This window comes from Medicago truncatula, chromosome 4 (assembly GCF_003473485.1).
Source record: "Medicago truncatula cultivar Jemalong A17 chromosome 4, MtrunA17r5.0-ANR, whole genome shotgun sequence".
NCBI classification, from domain to species: Eukaryota; Viridiplantae; Streptophyta; class Magnoliopsida; order Fabales; family Fabaceae; genus Medicago; species Medicago truncatula.
This window is the reverse complement of record NC_053045.1, coordinates 38280921-38299712: the sequence shown is the minus strand read 5'-3', so window position 1 is coordinate 38299712 and position 18792 is coordinate 38280921. Positions and strand designations below refer to the sequence as shown.

Sequence of the window (18792 nt, the reverse complement as noted above, 5' to 3'; positions counted from 1 at the left end):
TACCTGAACTCTAACAATTTCTTTGTTAGACGTTGAATATGAAACCTTCAGGCAGATGTAGCCACACATATGATCTTAAAAATTTGAATCTAATTAGTGAATTTGGTACAAAATTCTTCCCTTTGGTTTTAAGTAACCGAATTTCTCTAAACTCCACTCAAACTACTATGAAAACAACATGGAAGGAGATAAGTCCTTATAATGCGCTTGGTCCTCCTCTTAAAGTTTCATAGTCAAGTGCAAATAGAATCAATAGCACTGTTGACTTTGTATCTAATCTAGAAGCTCATTGGTAGAGAATAATCCTACAACTATAAAAATAGTGAACTTCTACGGTACACCCGCAAATTACGGTTTACCGCTACTCTCACTTACAATTTTTATAAATTAACTATCATTTTTTTATGAAGAAAATAGGTGTTTGTTGACATATATATATTTTAGAAAATATCATTTTATAAGAAAAAATATTATTTCATTTTTTATAAAAATCATACTAATTTTTTTGTACATTTTACTGTAAAAAATAATCAAAATTATCTATTATGAGTAATAAGTATTCAGAAAAATCAAATTTTATTGCGTTGACGTTTTTGGTAAATAAGATTTAGTTATTTTAATTATAGGTGATAGAAATAATTTTTTCCTACAAAAAATAACTCATTTAACTATTAATTTAAAGATTTGGTGTACCAATACACTCAAATGGTTGGGTGTACCATATAATTTGCCATAAAAATAACCCAACATTGGTTCGTAGGTTCTTGTAACGGTTGAACATCACTTTAACATGGTTGTTGTGATTATTTGATGTTGTCGTTTTCAAGATTCAAATTAACATTAAGAAATCATCTTGAGTTCTTTGAACATCAAATACAAACACTATATGTGACAATATATATTTATCTTTATTTATTTCTTACTTTTTATCTTATACAACCTACACACGTTTAAAAATACGCATAAAAATCAAAAGACATCATATTCGACATCAAAATTTTGATATTAAAAAAGTACTTTTTTTAAAAAAAAAATACATGCATTTACACGCATTAATCAATCTTGGTCATTGATTTTAGATTGGTCGACTCATATTAATACTTTTATCAAATTATCTTTAAATAATTTACACATTTGATTCAAGATTAGACAACCAACATTAATTATTGTGCTAACATTTAATGGGTGAAATCTGAATCCATCATTTTCAACCCATTTTGGATTATGCTAATCTGAAACATGTACAAAAGACAACATGATTGAACAAAAGACTATGCTTATATGGTTTGAAAGTGAAAGAGCCCTAAATTCTCCTACATAAATATATACATTGCTTCACTCATTTTAGTAATCTCACAAAACAATGGCTTCAACTTCATCTTCTCATTCCTTTACCACTTGTGTGTTATTCCTCTTTTTTCTATATTTGTCTTGTTTCTTCAACAACCTTGATGCAAAACACAGCATAACCAACACTCACAAGCACAAGCACCAACACAATCACAACCACATCCATAATTCCCCATTAAACCCAAGACTCTACCGCGCGTTTCTTGCACTGCAAGCATGGAAGCATGTGATCTACTCAGACCCAAAAAACATTACTTCAAATTGGGTAGGTCCTTCAGTTTGCAACTACACTGGTATCTACTGTGCTCCATCTCTTGATGATCCTAAAATAACAGTTGTAGCCGGCATTGACCTTAACCACGCAGACATAGCCGGGTTCCTACCCGACGAATTAGCCTTCCTATGTGATCTTTCACTTCTCCACCTCAATAGCAACCGTTTCTGTGGCATCATTCCGAAAACCTTCTCAAACCTAACTCATCTCTATGAGCTTGACCTTAGTAACAACAGATTTGTCGGACCTTTTCCTTCGGTCGTGCTTTCCCTTCCTTCCCTTACTTATCTCGACCTTCGTTACAATGAATTCGAAGGTCCGTTGCCTCCTGAGCTTTTCAACAAAGCTTTCGATGCTTTTTTCCTTAACAACAATCGCTTCACAAGTTCTATTCCAAGAAATTTAGGAAAAAGCAAAGCATCTGTTATGGTTTTTGCTAATAACAAATTTGGAGGATGTTTACCAGAAAGCATAGTGAACTTCGCCAACACTTTGGAAGAACTTCTCTTAATCAATACAAGCATCTCAGGTTGTCTTCCACAGCAAGTTGGATTTCTATACAAATTGAGAGTGTTGGATGTGAGTTTCAACAATATTGTTGGTCCTATACCTTATAGTCTTGCAGGGCTATCTCATTTGGAGCAGTTAAATTTAGGACATAATATGATGAGTGGAATAGTTCCTGTCGGAATTTGCGAGTTACCAAACTTAGTGAATTTCACTTTTTCTTACAACTTCTTCTGTGAGGAAGAGGGAATTTGTAAGAATTTGACATCAAAGAAGATAGCTTTTGATGATCGCCGCAATTGCTTGCCGGAGAAGGCACTGCAGAGGAGTGAAAAGGAATGTAGTGCAAAACTTGAACACCCTGTTGATTGCTTTGAGCTTTGTTGTGTTGAAGGAGGTCTTGGGAATAATGTTAGTGCTGGTTCTATGGCTATTCCACCTTCTGCAACTGCACCAGCAGCAATGCCTCTTTCTGCTGCACCTCTTGTTGCACCAAGCCATCCTTGACATTGAATGAAGGGTTTATGTTGATGTAATAAAGGTCCAAATTTAAATTAGGTAATGATATTGTACATACTTTGTTTTTAAAGTGGTGTGATAGTTCATGTCTCTGTATTGTATCATAATCCTCGTTACTTGGAAAGTGTTATGTTCGACAGAATTAGAGTGTATGTTTTGAGTGTGTTTGTCAAACTTTGAATAATTTGATTTTGTAAAATTATTTGATCAAAATTTAGTCTAAAGTGCATAGTTTGAGATTACATATATTTTTTTTCCAAATATAAGTTTGATGTAAACTTATATATGAAGAAACGTTTGATTAAAACTGTAATTCTAAGCAAAATGAACAATTTGTTTTGTTTATGAATGTGTGAGGTGTTATCATTATATCCGTGAACATGTCAAAATTGCAAATACATTCTAGAGGATCTCTTTTGTTCGAAATTTATGGACTAAATTGAATAGGAAAAATACAATTTGAAGATCAAAATGATTGATAAGAGGAAAAAAATGACTGACTGAAGAGACGCTTTAACATGTGTCTGCAATTTCGATACATTTAGATGCTAAAATTATAGTGTTGCAGACATTAAGAGACCGAAATGACTTTTACCCAACCTTTTGACCACTTTTAGTCAAATAGAGATTTAGAGGTAAAATTGTTTTATACAAAATATTCAGATGAAATTACATATTTTAGAGGAAGATCACTTTTCACATATCCCACCTTACATACATCCAAACATGCACTAATACATCACCTTGTGGGATTCTTAGGTTCACTAAGGGTTAAGGTATAAGGAGTTTTTTTTTAAAATTCAGAAATGTGATTATTTTTTTCATTCAATATTAGTAAATGGCGAGTCATCCATGTGTTTTTAACCATTTTATTGGTGTTAAATATCTAACAATATTATGATCAATGACCAATCTCCGATTTAGTGGAGTCTCCTTTCCCAACCACGTAATTTGACCTAAAAAGTGTACTGAAATTATAGCATATATATGGAAAGTAAAGAGATCCACTGAAAGGCAGGGGTGAAATTCAAAATATTATCTTATGGAATTTCTGATATACTATATTATTGATCATTGACACAACCACTACCCAGTTAAAAAAAATAAAAAAAAAAAAAAAAAAAAAAAAAAAAAAAACTATTGATCAGCTATAAACAAATTCTGCATGATACAATTATCAGAAGTGCCGTATTTCAGCTTTGTGCTGAAGCTCAATTATACCAATTTTGATTATATCCCAACCTGCCAAGCAAAACAAAGAAAACTTGTAAAAAGTAGAAAACAATCAATAAATTAAAAAAAATAAAAAATAATCCTTTTCGAATATTACCGAAATTATATTTGAGTTGGGAGGTGTCAGTTGATCCTATTGATATTAACATTTCGAAAATCTATTCATGCAGGTGGGAGCGGGCGCCGACATGTTGGGCACTCCATCTTTATATCCATCCATCTTTGTAAGCAGCCAGTGTGGAAAAAATGATCACAAGGCGTCACCTGCATATAACAGTTGGTGTGTCTTAGACTTGATCAAGATTGCAAATATTAATTCGAATGCACAAAATTGTTATTTATGTACCATGCAATCATTTGATCGCGGTGTGAGATCAATGGCTGTCATGCAAATAACACAGTCCGTGGCATGATTTGTATCCTGAGAAGACCTCCTATAATAGCTGTATTTCTCAGGTAGAATCTATAAACCATGAAAGACAAAGTTAGATTGTTGGATGAAGTCGAGTTAGTAAAAAAGAGGTCATAAAATATCGAGATGAGTTAGGCCCTACCTGATGAGGAATGAACCAACGGGAGCCGAGGTAATGCTGAAGAAGGAGAACTGTGGCTTGAAATCCAGTAAATAAAACCAAACAAACACACCAGCTCTGATCTGGTTCTATGCGCAAGAAGTTGTTAGGACAACCAAAAACGTATAATGGGATTGCTAGCCGAGTAACGGTGATGCCTAATATATAATGAGGATGCAATGGTTTGCGTGAATCGCGAATAACATTGGTGATTATCTGAGGTATCCAAAAGGAGTATACAAGAAGCAGAATAGGTCTCAAATAATTATGGAATTCGTACATGAATAGAATACCGCCCAACAGAATCCCATCTGCAAGAAAAACAGTTTAAGAAATAAGGCACTGGTTGGATAAACAACGCATTTATAACCTAGGTGCTTATGTATAAACTATTTCTATAACAAAAGATAGAATAAAGTTAAACTGTTTTCATATAAGCTATAAACTGTTTTTCATAAGCTCTCTTGGAGAGTTTATGAAAATAAGCATAAAACAGCTTATGGACTTTCCTAAACAGTCTCACAAGTGTTTATCCCAGTAGATAAGCTCAAAAAAGTCAATTCCAACAAGCCTTAAGACCCCATGGCAAACACATGATGAGTAACAATGAGATCACAAAAACAGATTGCTAACAGAAAATTTGATTCTATACGAGAACTTACAGAAACGGCTGTATAAAACGGAAAGCTCGCGCCTCATTGTCTCCCAACCTTCACCGTTACTCAAAGGCCGACTTGCTTTCCAAATGGCAAGGAGATATCTCATCTCAAATATTGAGAAAACTACAAACTTGAAAAATGCAGCGGTTGCAAAAGCATTGAACAAGGACTCTGCATGGCAGGAAGTAAAGACAATTATCAGATTATCTAACTTAAAGAGAATAATCAACAACTGAAGTCATATCTATTGTAACAATTACATCCATATACTGCAATTAATTTGAACACGATAATATTTATAACATTCTCTTTCAGTTGAAATGAGAGCCATGACTTTGAACCTACAACCTACCGCAAACTAAGTTACAATATGCTTACACTGGTATAAGTAAATGAAAATGATTGATCTCTTGACACACACGGCATAGATCTAAAGAGTGTGTATACTGTAATTTTCTAATGTGTTCTAGGAATTGGATGTTGTAAATAATAGGATCTAGAATATGACAGAGGAAATTTGAATTTAAGAAACCGTTTGTTACGAAATATAAAATGATGATTTTGATATTCAATAATTTAGAGATTAATTTGTAGAGATTTTCTTTAAAAAAAAAATATATTTTGTGTTTGTTTACCACGATCAAAATCAATTTTTTAAAAGGAAACTTAGTTATCAAAAATGATTTTCAAGAGAAACTACTGAACAGATTCTCATTTGAAGCAGTTTTTAGCTTCTTTTTTCTTCATATTCTCATTTTTTTAAAAATCTATAACTAACAGATGAAAATTCTAAAAATGATTTTTTGAAAGAAAAAAAAAAAGTAACAAACGGAATTTGAATCACAGGGGAAAATTTTAGCGAGGAAAAAGTTTGTTGAAATTATTTAAATGATTATATGAAAATCCCAGACACTTAATTCAAAACTTACCAACTAGTATTCCTGCAGTCAGATGTACAAGGCAAAGATAAGCATCCACTATAGCTTGCTGACCAATCATTATTATTGAAACCTTCGCTGCCCCCTGCAGTTATATAAGTATCGTATTCAGTTTTTATATTCATATATCTATAAACTAATTAATTGAACATTCTCCAGCATATTCATTCAAATATTGAATCATCTATATCTATAACGTGGAATTTTAAATAAAAATTGGAAGAAATTTATTACAGATTGTGTGTTGCTATGCTCCATTTGCCGAATCAACAGAAGAACTTGCAAGAATGAGACCTAATATATACATTAAGGAGCTAACACAGAACAGACAATCATGTTGGCTTAAAGTTAAAGAGAATATTGATGATGGAAGGATACAAAGGTAACCATCAAGGTATAGTTCACTGCTTTATTGTAGTAGACTCCAATATTAATAGATGTTGCATTTAATTGTAATGGTGAGATGCAATCTCCATCGTCATCCACAGACGGACTTTCCATTAATCCTTCCAGCTGAAAAGAATCATGCTCCCCATCTATAAGAAAGTGTTTAACAAATTGGTTAATAATGAAATTAAAATAACAAACCATTTAAATATAAATCCTTGTTAATGCTCAGAGAACTCATGTACATACCATGTTTTGACGATGACAAGCGTGAAACCCGTGCTGAAATTTCAACGTTACAGTTTTTCTCCATGCCATGCAATGGAGCTGCGGAGAGGGCAAAAATAGAACAAGTTAGTAGTACAACGAGAAACAACCAAAAAGGGAAGAAAATTATTCAATATATACTAGTAAAAGCAGAAAACTAACAATGCTTTCTTCTCCACATTGTATGTCGCGAAGATTCTTGGAATACTTGAGATGAGAAAACTCCAAGCTGTATAGACCAAGCCAAATATATAGAAACTAAGCATTTTGAATGTTCATTGTACTTCCAAAAGTAACAGATCATAGAATGATCACTGAAATCAGACATGCTTCTTAAGATGACTGTATGCTATACTAAGTTATAACAAATGCCAACAATGAATGATACATCAAGAAAGATGCAATACCAGATGATATGGATTGGATAAAATATAATCTCCATCTTGATTCAACCCTCCCTCTTTTCCGCTGCAAAAGAAGAAAACAAAAAGAAATTCCCCAGTGCATTAGATATTATATACTTCCTAGTTCTACTTCAATTGTAAATACATTATGGCCATAGCAAGACATGTAAATGCAGTAAGGTAATATATAAGCTTCAGATGCATATTGTTCACCTGTTGGCTACCATTCGAAGTTGTCTAAAAGGCCATATATATACACCTTCTATTTTGATTTGGGCACCCCCAACATTGTATTCGTTGTCGAACACATCGTGGAATATAACAACCCCCTAATAAAAACACGAAAAAGAGAAATAAAACTTTAGAAGAGTAACAATATGTTCAGTTGAGATGTTACACAATCTAAACTTTCATTTGCAGTGAGTTAATTTAGAGAGCTTTTTTTCTGTTGGATTTAAATTTGTAATGAAAAAAGAAGTTCTTGGTGCAAGTAGAACCAATTGCTTAGGAAGTGAAAAAATTTAACATCATTTTAAAAACAAATAATAAAGCAAAACAGGAAAATGTGTTGCGTACAAAAGCCAACTTCCTTATGAAACCAGCTATATAGCTCAACATCTCACCTGCACATAATGTACACCAGTTATCTTTGTGGGTGTACTAACTAATTCAATTACAGAGTTTCCATTTATTTTTCTGATGTCCGGAAATTTAGAAGAGCCATTGGTAGTATCTAAAAACTTCCACGTCCCTGCATTCAACCATTCCACAAAAAACTTATTCAACAAAATTTACTAGAAGATGACACAATCACTTAAAATGAAGCATATTTTAGTAAGATAAGAGCACTTCTGAAAAAAAAATTGAGGTGCAAAAGTTTATTTCAACTTGTAAAGAAAGCTATTATTTAGAAGACTTGTATTCATTGCAACATCATTTTAACTTTTCTTTTCCTATTAGTGCTTGTTGAAAAGTTTGTCCAAATTGGTTCTAAGTTTATTCTCCAATCATATATGCCCCTTATAAGACATCAAATCATGCATGAAGCAGATGCTCAACAATCAATAGTGCATCCAAGTAACCATCTACACAACTGGTTATTGAAAAATGTGCATACCAGACTGAAAATATAGCTCAACACGATCAATCTAAAATTCAAAATATAGATTTCTATAAGAATACCAACCTCTGTAAGTTCCAGTTATATTCCATTGTGAAAATGGACCTATGTCGCTTTCATCTTTTCCAGAAAAAATCCACTGAAAAAAGCAATGCCAATACAAGAAAATGGATGTAAGTTGCCACAAACATTAAAATATCAGTTTAGCAAAGTCTATTAGCAGTAGCACTAAAGACATGTCTTTTGGTAAAACAAAGTCCTCGAGGAATTCCAAAGGTATTGAATCTAAACCACATATCAACATTAAATGGTCCTAAAAGATCTAATTTTCTTTTCATTTGTGGATTCAAAAGTGTTTCAGCTATTTATAAATGCAAGTAGAGTCAACGCACACAACTACAAAAAAATAAAGGGAGCAACTAATTATTTGAAAACAAAGCAATGATTGTTAACAAGTACAATAACATAGTGAGAATTGGTTGTGAGAATCATATGAAATTTCTCTACCCTCAAGCAATTTCAAGGTTCAGCTAAAGCCTAAAATGCACTTCATCAAAAGGGAAGCACAAAGTCGATCCAAATACACCTAAGTACATTTTGACACAGGAATCCGATAAAGAATACTCGAGTACTATTTTCCTAATCCACTAAAATTCAACCTGATTCTCTCTTCAAAAGAAGTTAAGCGCACTTAACCAAAGTGCAAACACCTTTGGCCCTTTGACCAAACCACATTGTTTTGTTTTATTCTAATCTGACCTTAAACACCAAATATCATGTTCCCAAATTTACAACAGGACAAAATCAAAAGAGCAGAGAAAACAGTGACACCTAATGCAAATCAAAATGCAACTGGAGTGAGAAATTATCATCAACATTAATACCAAAACAACATCACTAATTATGTTCTAACTTGCTACAATATTCATCCACAATTACCAGAATCCATAACAATAAAGTAAGATAAACAAAACAACTACATCAAATAGCACTAAAATGAACTAGAATTTAACAAACAAACCTCATCACCCCATGAACCAGTTTTATCCCTTAATGGTCTGAGACCAGTCACAGGACTAAGAAACAGCAGAAACACCAACAAACCAAACACAGTCCTCAACAAAAGACCAACTTCCTTCCTCTTAACCAAACAAAGTTCCAACCTTTGAGCTTCAACCTCAACCATATCAAACCCCAAACAAACCATGTCTGAAAAGAATGTTATGTCACAACCCAGTTCCCAATTGAATTAGCTGATTCCAACAATAAAATTCAAAACCCATCAAGGGAAATAGATTAAGAAAACAAAAGGGTTGCTTCAAAAGGAGTCAAACGAGTGAATCAACGAGTCGCAACAACGAGTCACGAGACAGTGAAAGCGCAACGACTTGAGAAAAATAACGAAATTCGCTTCAACAACAAGGTTTTCAACCAAATTGAAAACAACTTTGTACTAATTAAAAATTGAGAATAATAATTGTGATGATGGAAAAGATTAATTTTTTTTGACTGGATTAAGGAAAAATCAAAAAATGGAATTGTGGGTTTTGCAGTAGTTGACGAGGTTTGGTGTAACTGTGTTGTTTGCAAGTCATGCTGGCTTTGGTCTCCTACAGCTGGGAGGTTTTATATACGCGCCCTTTTGGGAGGTGTTCACACGCGCAGCCCAAAACAAAATTTATAACTATTTTTTTATAAAAATAAAATAGATAGTTGGCCTTGAATTCCTTCACGGCTTGAACAAGACCAAAGTTGAACTCACATTTTTGCGAGGTATGAATTAACTTCTTACCAACTAAACTAATTTATATTGGCAAAAGATATCGAGTATAAAATTTTTCTTTTTCATTTAAAAAAAATAAAAAAATGACTGGAATATTTTTTTTTGGCCTTAATGCAAAAAAAAATTCCAAGTGTGACCCCTTTGATATTTCTTTACACAAATGATTCACTTTTAGAGTTTTTTGTATCATTATAACATAAAGAGAAAAATACACTCGCCTCCCCTAAGATTTCTCTAAATGACATAGACACTCCCTATATTTGTCACATGATACAAACCTCCCCTCCTGCTATAAACAGTAAGAGCATCTAAAATGCTAGAAAAAAGCTTATGTTCTTCAAGCATTTTGGTGGGTCCATCATTGCCACATGAGGATTCAAGAACAATCATATAGTTTTACTCGAATGCAAAATACAATGTTTGTTTTTAGTTTATTCTAAGTGGGTCTCTCACATCAGTGTTCTTCAATGTTCTTCAGGGAGAACCGTTCTCCAACATGGCATCCATGTCGTTCCACTCCAATGGCATAGAACATAAAAACAAGTTTTTATTGCCTCAAGAACATAGTAAAGAACAACATTGGAGTTGCTCTAAGTTTTCGTCAAATGAAAATTAGAAACACATACACACCTCTTCTCATTACTTTCCCTCTAGTTATGAACCACATACATACCTTTTAGTTTCTCTTTTCAATGTTGTTGTAACGTGTTCTCATGTTTTTCATCATCGATGCTTTTCCTCCATGGAAGCATTGCACAACAGCTAATTCATTCGATATAGTTGCTTTCGTACTTATCCCTGTTCATTGCATTGTGCATCATTTCTTTCATCATCATTCTCATCCTTGCTCGTTGTTGTTTTTTGCAAATATGTGATGTTCTGATCAATATTCTTTTCTGCTCACCATTGTTTTGGACTCACGTTTTCGTGTCGTTGCTGTTGTTGTCTCGCCACTGTTTTTGTCTGTTTCATTCTCATTGTGAGTTGGATTACCTCCAATCTTCATTCTATACATATAAATTATATGTTTGTTTGATTAATTTTAATAAATTATTACGATCATCTGCCGTTTCAAATTTATACGAGTCTTAATTTGTTAAGCCAACTGAATGTCTAAATGCATATCAATTCAAGTGTTCTGTTGCAGGCAACATATTTTATGTGAAGTGTTCGCACTTGCATTCAACAAAATAGTTTTTTACATATTTTTTACTGGTTCCATTCATATATTGTATGTGATAGGACAAGAATATATATATATATATATATATATATAGATAGATACATGGATATTGAACTACCGAGAAGGACTCTAAATTATTATATTGGAAACATAAGTTATAAGAGATTAGGAAATAAAAATGGATTAGATTTATTATACTCAAGGATTGATAATGGACATGAGAAAATAAAAGATTTTTTTTTGAGAAAAAAAAAAACAGAAATTGATAACGCCTTGTTGAGAAGAGACATTATCAAATTATTTTTTTTAGTAACAATAATAATGTTAAACCATATTTAAGAAAACAACAATAACATCAAGCTAGTAAGGTTGGTTTTTCTTATATATTTTAAGAGACTTTAGGAATGTTAGTGTCAAATGTAAAATTAGAGGGATATTTAACGGTTTGATTAACAATGTTAAGTTTAGAGAGGAGGTTTTCATATATTTTAAGAGACTTCAACGAATTTTTTTTTTATATATATATTTTAAGAGACTTTAGAGGAGGTTATATATTATTAAAATGAAGAGGTGTCTGCGTTATTTAAAGAAATCTTGGGCTGATGAGTGTATTTTTTCCTAAATTTAATTTTATCATAATTAAATTAGTGTAAGAAGTTGTCTAGAAGTTTTAAATATGTTTTTGGTCCCTATTTAAAATAGGGACCTTTTAAGTTCAGTCCTTACTTAATTTTAATAGTTTTTTTAGTCTTTAAATTTTTTTTCTACACTCAGTATTAGTCCCTCCTCAATTCAAATTTGTTTAATTTATGTTTAAACTCTTGAGTTTTTGAACAATTTTTTACAGGCGTGTTAAGAACATTACTAAAAGTTCCTATGCAAAAAATTGTCGCAAAATTTGATTTCTACGTCCAGATTTTGTTAATTTTATCTTTAACTTTTGCCGTTTTAAAAAATTCATATTTAATTCGTTTTATGTTAAAAAATTCTAAATTTTAGTAAATGAACCTTTCATAGTGTTCTAAACTTGTTTCAAAAAAATCGTTCAAAAATTTAAGAGTTTAAGAATAATTAAACAAACTTTGTTGTAACAGGGACTAATTTTAGAAGTAATTCTTTTTTGTAGGGACTAAAAAAACTATTAAAGTTAAATAAAGATTAAACTTAAAGTCCATATTTTATTTTATAGAGATCAAAAATATATTTAACCAAAAAAAAATTATTGTGAGAAGCTTCAATTTCGAGTTTACAAAATAACGCACACTAAACCCTCTACTCGTCTTTCTTTGTTCGAAACAGCCACCGTCGAGAGCCACCACGCGAGGCAGAGAAACCGCACAGTAACGGCGGCGTCTAGAAGCATGGCTGGGCCACGGAGGAAAGGGACAGTGACACCACTCGAATCACATTTCTCCCCAGAAGAAGTTCAAAAAGCCACCAAGCACATTCAAGATTCTATCGCCGTTAAGAACAACGAACTCCATCAACTACGAGCTTTCGTCGATGACAACAGCAACCTTATCAGCCTTGTTCAGAAACTTCCTGAACAACTCTCTCACGATATCATGGCAAGTCAATCCTTGTTCTTCTGCTTTTTTTTCAACTATTTTTAGATTTTTGATCACCCTTTGTGAAAAAGTTTCGAAATTTGAAATGGGTTTTTTCAATTTTCAGGTTCCGTTTGGGAAAGCAGCGTTTTTTCCTGGCCGTTTGATTCATACCAATGAGTTCATGGTGCGCTTTTTCCGTTGTTGAATGGGTTTTTTTCAAGTGTTTTAACAAAAAGCAAACCCAAATTAGTCCCTCAGACTAATTTGTGAGAAAATGTGAGGGACTAACTAGGGTCGTCTCCGGTATGAAAATGTCAGAGACTAATTTGAGTTGACTTTTTTATGAGACTAAATTGAGCTGCGAGAAAATTATGAGGGGTATTCGTTCTTTATTCAATTTTTGTTTCTGAATGGTGAAGGGTTGTTTTTTGGTTGTTAGGTTCTTTTGGGAGAAGGCTATTATGCAGACAGAACTTCCAAACAAACTGTTGAGATTTTGCAAAGAAGAGGGAAGTCATTGGATTCACAAGTTGATTCTCTTCAGCTAATGATCAACAATCTTAACTCGTTTATCAAAGTGGCAGATTCTGAAGTAGAGGTTTGTTTTACCATTTCCCTTATAATTTTAAGAATCTTTTATTTTTATTTGCATTGTGGTAATTTTGACTTCACGCATGCATTTTGTTGTTCTAACGGGTTAAATATGTGTATGTGTGTTTGTGTGTGTGAGTGTGCATCATGGTATGAGAAGATTAAGTGTGCATGAGATTGTCAGTAACTAAGTTGAAGGTTTATAATATTTGATTAAAAAAATGGTGGTCTGGTGGTGATATGCATACCACATTTTCAGTTCAGGCGCTAATGACTAGTGGCAGGGATGTTTTTTATGGCTATATAATGAGATGCAAATTGGTCTATTTTGATTAAGTGATATCAACTTGATGGAGATTATACACAGCTTGATAGCATTGCGAAAGTGGCGTAGTTTATGTTTCACCAGAATGACCACGCTGGTATACCCACATTGTGGTTCAGTTTTGGAACTAGCAGATTCGGGGACTGTTTTGTGGAGACTTTTTTTTATCGGTATTGTAATATTTGGGCACTGACATGATTGTGGTGTAATCTTTGGTTTTGATATTTTTTTGAGCTTTAATGCTCTTTTTGAACATTACTTTGTACCCTCTTGTCCTTCCACCACACCTTGTCCTTGGATGTGATTTTCTTAATTCATTCAATTTTCCTTTGCAAAAAAAGAAGAAGATAGAACCGGTTAAATTTGTGGTCGAACTTGGGAGTACTATGCTGCAATGTGTTTACTTCTCGTGCTACATTGTCTGGTGGGGACTAATTGTAGCTTCTTGTTGTGCTACATTTTTCCTCCCATTTTTTAGTATGCCTTAGTTATCAATTGGTGTTAATAGTTTTGAAGTTCACATAAATTATTAATTGCTGTTGTGGTTTAATTGGTGCAGGAGGGTCTTGTAGAAATAAGGGAAGAATATGTGGAGGACGAGGACAATGACCACTCTGACGAAGAGGAATCTGAATCAGGCATGTTCCTACCTTCTTGCTTTCCAAAATTTTAGATTTATATATTATAGGGTGATAATCTATGTTCATTAACCATTATAAAAGGAAGCTGGTAGGGAGGTCTTGAAAGTTTAAATTTTGTTCAAGTCCTTTCTTGAAAGATTTTTTATTTTTTAAGATTATTCAGATAGCTATAATTTACTAATTGTAACCTTCTGTTAAGTCTTAGTTCTGTTTAACTTTGAATTTTTACATTCCATTATGTTGGCATCATAAGCATGTATAATTAATTATTTTAATGTTTCTGGAAATGAAGTTTCCTGGTCTCTTATTTTAAACACTAAACTTTCATTTTACATTTTGTTATATACGATTTTCAGTTTGCACTACTCTCAACTTTTCTCCCAACTCCCAGCTCTCTGATACCACTTATAGGTTAACACAATGTTTAATCCTGCAATTTTTTATTGTTCAAATCAGTTTTACAGAACATCACTAACCAAATGAATACTCAGGCTCAGTAGTGGATACATGTATCAAAATACATGTGGATAAACATCCATGTGGATAAACATCTCATGGGATTAGTTTCTCGTCTTATCTCTTAAGATTAGTTACTGTATCACTGAATTATTATCATAATCTGTCTCTCTATTCTATTAGGATTAGGAGTGACCTTCGTTTGATCTCGTCGACTGTCTTGCCCAGTTTCTCTGTTTTCTTTTGTTTCTCTATTCATCACTGTCAAGCGCATGATTTACACGCTGACCTATAAATTCTATGCTACCCAACCTTGCCTCACTTTGATCACTTCTGTTTTGTCCATTTCAGCTTGTGCTCTGTCTGGTCACAACCCAAACGAAACAATCATCTGTTTGTCTTGTTTCTAGTTCCAAGTTTTTTGCTGACATCTTGTTTGTGGTCATTTTTCCAATTCACTTGAAACAATCATCTTGTCTGTAAAGGCTAAGTCACCATCACCAGTCACATGAAACTTCTTTTTCTCCCCAATAGTAGTTATGGTTTAATATTTCTTGTTTTGGGCCGACCTATTTCAGTACTTTCAGATGTTTCTTTAGTGCTATTGGCATTCTTTGGTTGCACCATAGTTGATATTTAGGCTTTAGCTGCTACTTTGTCGTTTCTGTTTCGTTCAAAGTTGCAACACTTTCCAGGACCATTTTAAAGGTTTTACTTGAAACAAGCTTGAGGAGGAGTGTTAAGAGTGTTAAAATATATGAAAAAGTATTATCTTGAATTATCTCATTGGATTAGTTATGTATGTTACCTCATAGGAGTATGTCACTTGGTTATGCTCATGATTTGTTTCCCTATTCAATTAGGATTAGGAGTCTTGTATCCTATGAAGCACGGACACTCCTCGGATTAGACGTGTCCCGGCACGACACCGACACTTGTAATTACACTGAATTATGTCATTTTTTTCAAATTATTAGCTGTGTCGGCGTGTCAGTGTCCGTGTCCGTATCTGTGCTTCATTGCTTGTATCCCAAAAAAAAGAGGATAGTGCTGAATCTTTTGGTATCTTCAAATTATGAATCATAGTCATATTCTGAAGTCTTTATTTTTTTTATATATAAAAACTCAACTTCAACTTATACATGTCACATATATTTTTTACAGTAGTTTCTGTTAATTTTAAGCTTTGCTTCTAAGCGGATTAGCACATATTTTTCTTCCCTTGAACAGAATTTGTTAACTTCCTCACTTTTAAGTTTCCTCTTTTCTTGTACGTTGAAGTTGAAAGCGAGCATATATTTATCATTACACTTTTTTTTTTAATTTAAACTGTTTCATAAGCTAGGTTAGATCGATGCACCAACCAATGACCATACTTGTAAGGTTGTTGCCTTGTTGGTAATATTGAAATTATGATCGAATATGTCAATATATTTTTTCAGATTTACCCGTGGAAGATGCTACTAGTTCTGGGAAATCAACAGCCAAAGAAATGGACTATGCTGCTTTTTTGTCTATGATGGATGAACTTGAGAAAAAAGAAGAGCTTGCTGAAAAAAATGGTGATTACAGCGATGAAGACGAGGAAACTACTGATGATTTTAATGATAGTCCATATCAGAGACCTGTTGTTAACAATCCCAAAAATCCAGAGGTAGCATCTTGATCAATTTGTTGTTTCTGGCTTATAAAAGCTATGGGCACAATGAACCGTGTAACTTATGGTTTATTTTCTATGAAGCAGGGTAGTAATCAAGCCATACCGCTGAATCATCAAGAAAATATAGCTGATCAGTTGAATGTAAGAAAGTATCTTCCTATTATCTTATTTCAGCTTTTAAGTTGTTTAATATGTTACATAACCACTCAGCTGAAGAAGTATAAGTTTTTGCGTTCTAATTTTGAAAATGCAGTTTGAAAGCCTGGCTGTTCAATCTCAGGTCAGAGGTTAGTTCTCAATAAGTTCTCTGCACTCTCATTTTCTTTGTACATGCTTGTTTCATGGTTCCGTGTATCCATAAATGGTTGCCTGTGCTGTTTGCATCCATTTTAGAATTGAATTTCTGTTGTGTCTGATCTTATCTGAAGGGAAAATTGCACAAAATGTGAAACCCATTGATCCTAGTGTAAAGCCTCCCATACTTCCTAGAGAGAAGACATCTCAAGCAACTTCTGCGTCGAAAATTGAGGTATGCAAATATTTTGAAGAAATATTATCTTGCTTTGACCTGAGGTTACAAACTACAGTAATGTTTATTTTGTAGTTGGAATGTGACTTTCTTATTTTTCGGCATGCCTTAAACTATATTGAGGTTTCATACAAATTAAGAAAGTCAGTTAATTTAGTTGCTTTAAATTAAACAACAATTTGCATTATTTTTTAAATATTACCTCTCTTGCCTAATAAATTATCCACTGCTTGAATTGTATTGTGACTCATCACCCACCTCTTTTCTCCAATTCTCCTCACAAGAGAGAGAGAGGGAGAGGGAGAGGGAGAGCGAGAGAGCGAGAGAGGGAGAGGGAGAGGGAGAGTGAGAGGGAGAGGGAGAGGGAGAGGGAGAGGGCGAGGGGAGGGGGAGGGGGAGGGGGAGAGGGAGAGGGAGAGGGAGAGAGGGCATTTTATTTTTAAGAGAAAATGTTTCAATGATCTTGGCAAAAACACAGCTTAAATATTTCAGGAGAGTTGATGCTTGACATGTATAATTATTTCCTTTACAGGCTCAACACCAAACTTCACAACCATCATTTGATAGTCGCAAGGTTTGTTTAATCTTTATAATTTTTTCCATGAGTCATAATGCCCTGCAACAAATTATGCAGCAGTTGAAAATTTTCCTGAATAAATATTTTCTGCAGGCTTTTACAGGCTCCATCGTAGAGCATGCTGAGAGTTTACCAAAAACTTCAAGAGAACAAAGTTCAAATTCACAGGTAGATTAACTGAGTTATGTGTGGTGGTCATAAATAAAATAATCTTTCTTGTAAACGTGGCTTTTGTACTATGGTCCTTTGCAGTTTCATCATTGACTTAAATTTGTGATGATCATGGGTTTGATATTTTAACAGGTTTCCAGTTCTCAACCTTCAAAACCAGTCTCCAGATTCAAAATGCAGAGAAAGTAGATACAGGATTGTGAGAAAGTTGTTTGAAGCTCTTTTTATTTTTTATTTTATTTTTTATGTATAGTTGTTTGAAGCTCTAGGATCTGCTTGTGTTATTACTATCAAAAGCAGAAAAAGTGAAAGATGGGATAAGCCGTTTTGAATGAATAGTTGAAATTATTGTGCTCTCCGTATAGATTGAAGAATCCAAAGAAACGAAGGCATATTTGTACTACTTTCAAACAAATATTACAACTTTTCTGCTTTGCAGTGAATTGGAATTGAAATGAGGTCTTTTTTTAATGAGAAATGTTACTTGGACATGATTTCTCTTGAATATATTTTTTACAACTCAATCATGAACGCTATTATATTAAAATTTGAATTCTCTCATGTTCCTCATCCCACCGTGAGAGGGTTACGTTCATTATCTCACCGTTAAAACAAATTCAGTTCTACAATTTTAAAAATATATAAGTCAGTCCAATGTGTTTTAGCGCTCGTTTGTTATAACTTATTTTGAAGAAAAAAAATAATTTTTTAAATAATTAATTTTGGAAGCTTATTCGTTTTGTTATAAGCTAAAACTTCTTCAAACAAAAAGTTATTTTAAGTAGTTTCTTTTCAAAATTAATTTTATAACTTTTTTAAAGTGATTTTCATTTTGAAATTATTAAGCATCAAAATTAATTTTTTATATGTAACAAACATGGCCTTAATGGTGAGATGATGAACATATATACAGCAAAGAACGAATTGTTCGTGAATGATTAATGAAATTCAGCAAATGACGAATCGTTTGAGAAAACCCAAATTTGATTTTTGGGTGGAATAATTCTTGACTAGATTATACTTAGCTCACAACCGAACTACAGATTACCAAAGTACCCTTTCCCTGGGAACCGGAGGGTTAGCACAATTTTTTTTT

At 33.2% G+C, this 18792-nt stretch overlaps 3 protein-coding genes across 3 annotated transcripts; 2 read left to right on the top strand and 1 right to left on the bottom strand.

Annotated features, from left to right (window-relative positions):
• Nucleotides 1-1217: 1217 nt before the first annotated feature.
• On the top strand, nt 1218-2867 carry LOC25492907 (leucine-rich repeat extensin-like protein 4). The gene has a single exon (XM_013601214.3). The coding sequence runs from the start codon at nt 1364-1366 to the stop codon at nt 2636-2638; it is 1275 nt and encodes a 424-aa protein (XP_013456668.1). The 5' UTR covers nt 1218-1363; the 3' UTR covers nt 2639-2867.
• An 804-nt stretch (nt 2868-3671) lies between these two features.
• LOC25492906 (transmembrane E3 ubiquitin-protein ligase FLY2) lies at nt 3672-9830 on the bottom strand. Its single transcript, XM_013601213.3, has 15 exons — nt 9252-9830; nt 8297-8369; nt 7734-7861; nt 7324-7439; nt 7114-7174; nt 6869-6935; nt 6689-6766; nt 6431-6588; nt 6287-6346; nt 6044-6137; nt 5118-5285; nt 4438-4766; nt 4230-4346; nt 3981-4147; nt 3672-3892 (listed from the first exon to the last, which is right to left on the bottom strand). Exons 1-14 carry the CDS (start codon nt 9435-9437, stop codon nt 4046-4048), a joined length of 1737 nt encoding a protein of 578 aa, XP_013456667.1. The 5' UTR covers nt 9438-9830; the 3' UTR covers nt 3672-3892; nt 3981-4045.
• Nucleotides 9831-12426: 2596 nt separating this feature from the next.
• Nucleotides 12427-18190, top strand: LOC25492905 (RNA polymerase II subunit 5-mediating protein homolog). The gene is made up of 11 exons (XM_024781125.2): nt 12427-12764; nt 12871-12930; nt 13186-13344; nt 14222-14300; nt 16202-16413; nt 16504-16560; nt 16673-16706; nt 16848-16948; nt 17481-17522; nt 17619-17693; nt 17829-18190. Exons 1-11 carry the CDS (start codon nt 12558-12560, stop codon nt 17883-17885), a joined length of 1083 nt encoding a protein of 360 aa, XP_024636893.1. The 5' UTR covers nt 12427-12557; the 3' UTR covers nt 17886-18190.
• Nucleotides 18191-18792: the final 602 nt, after the last annotated feature.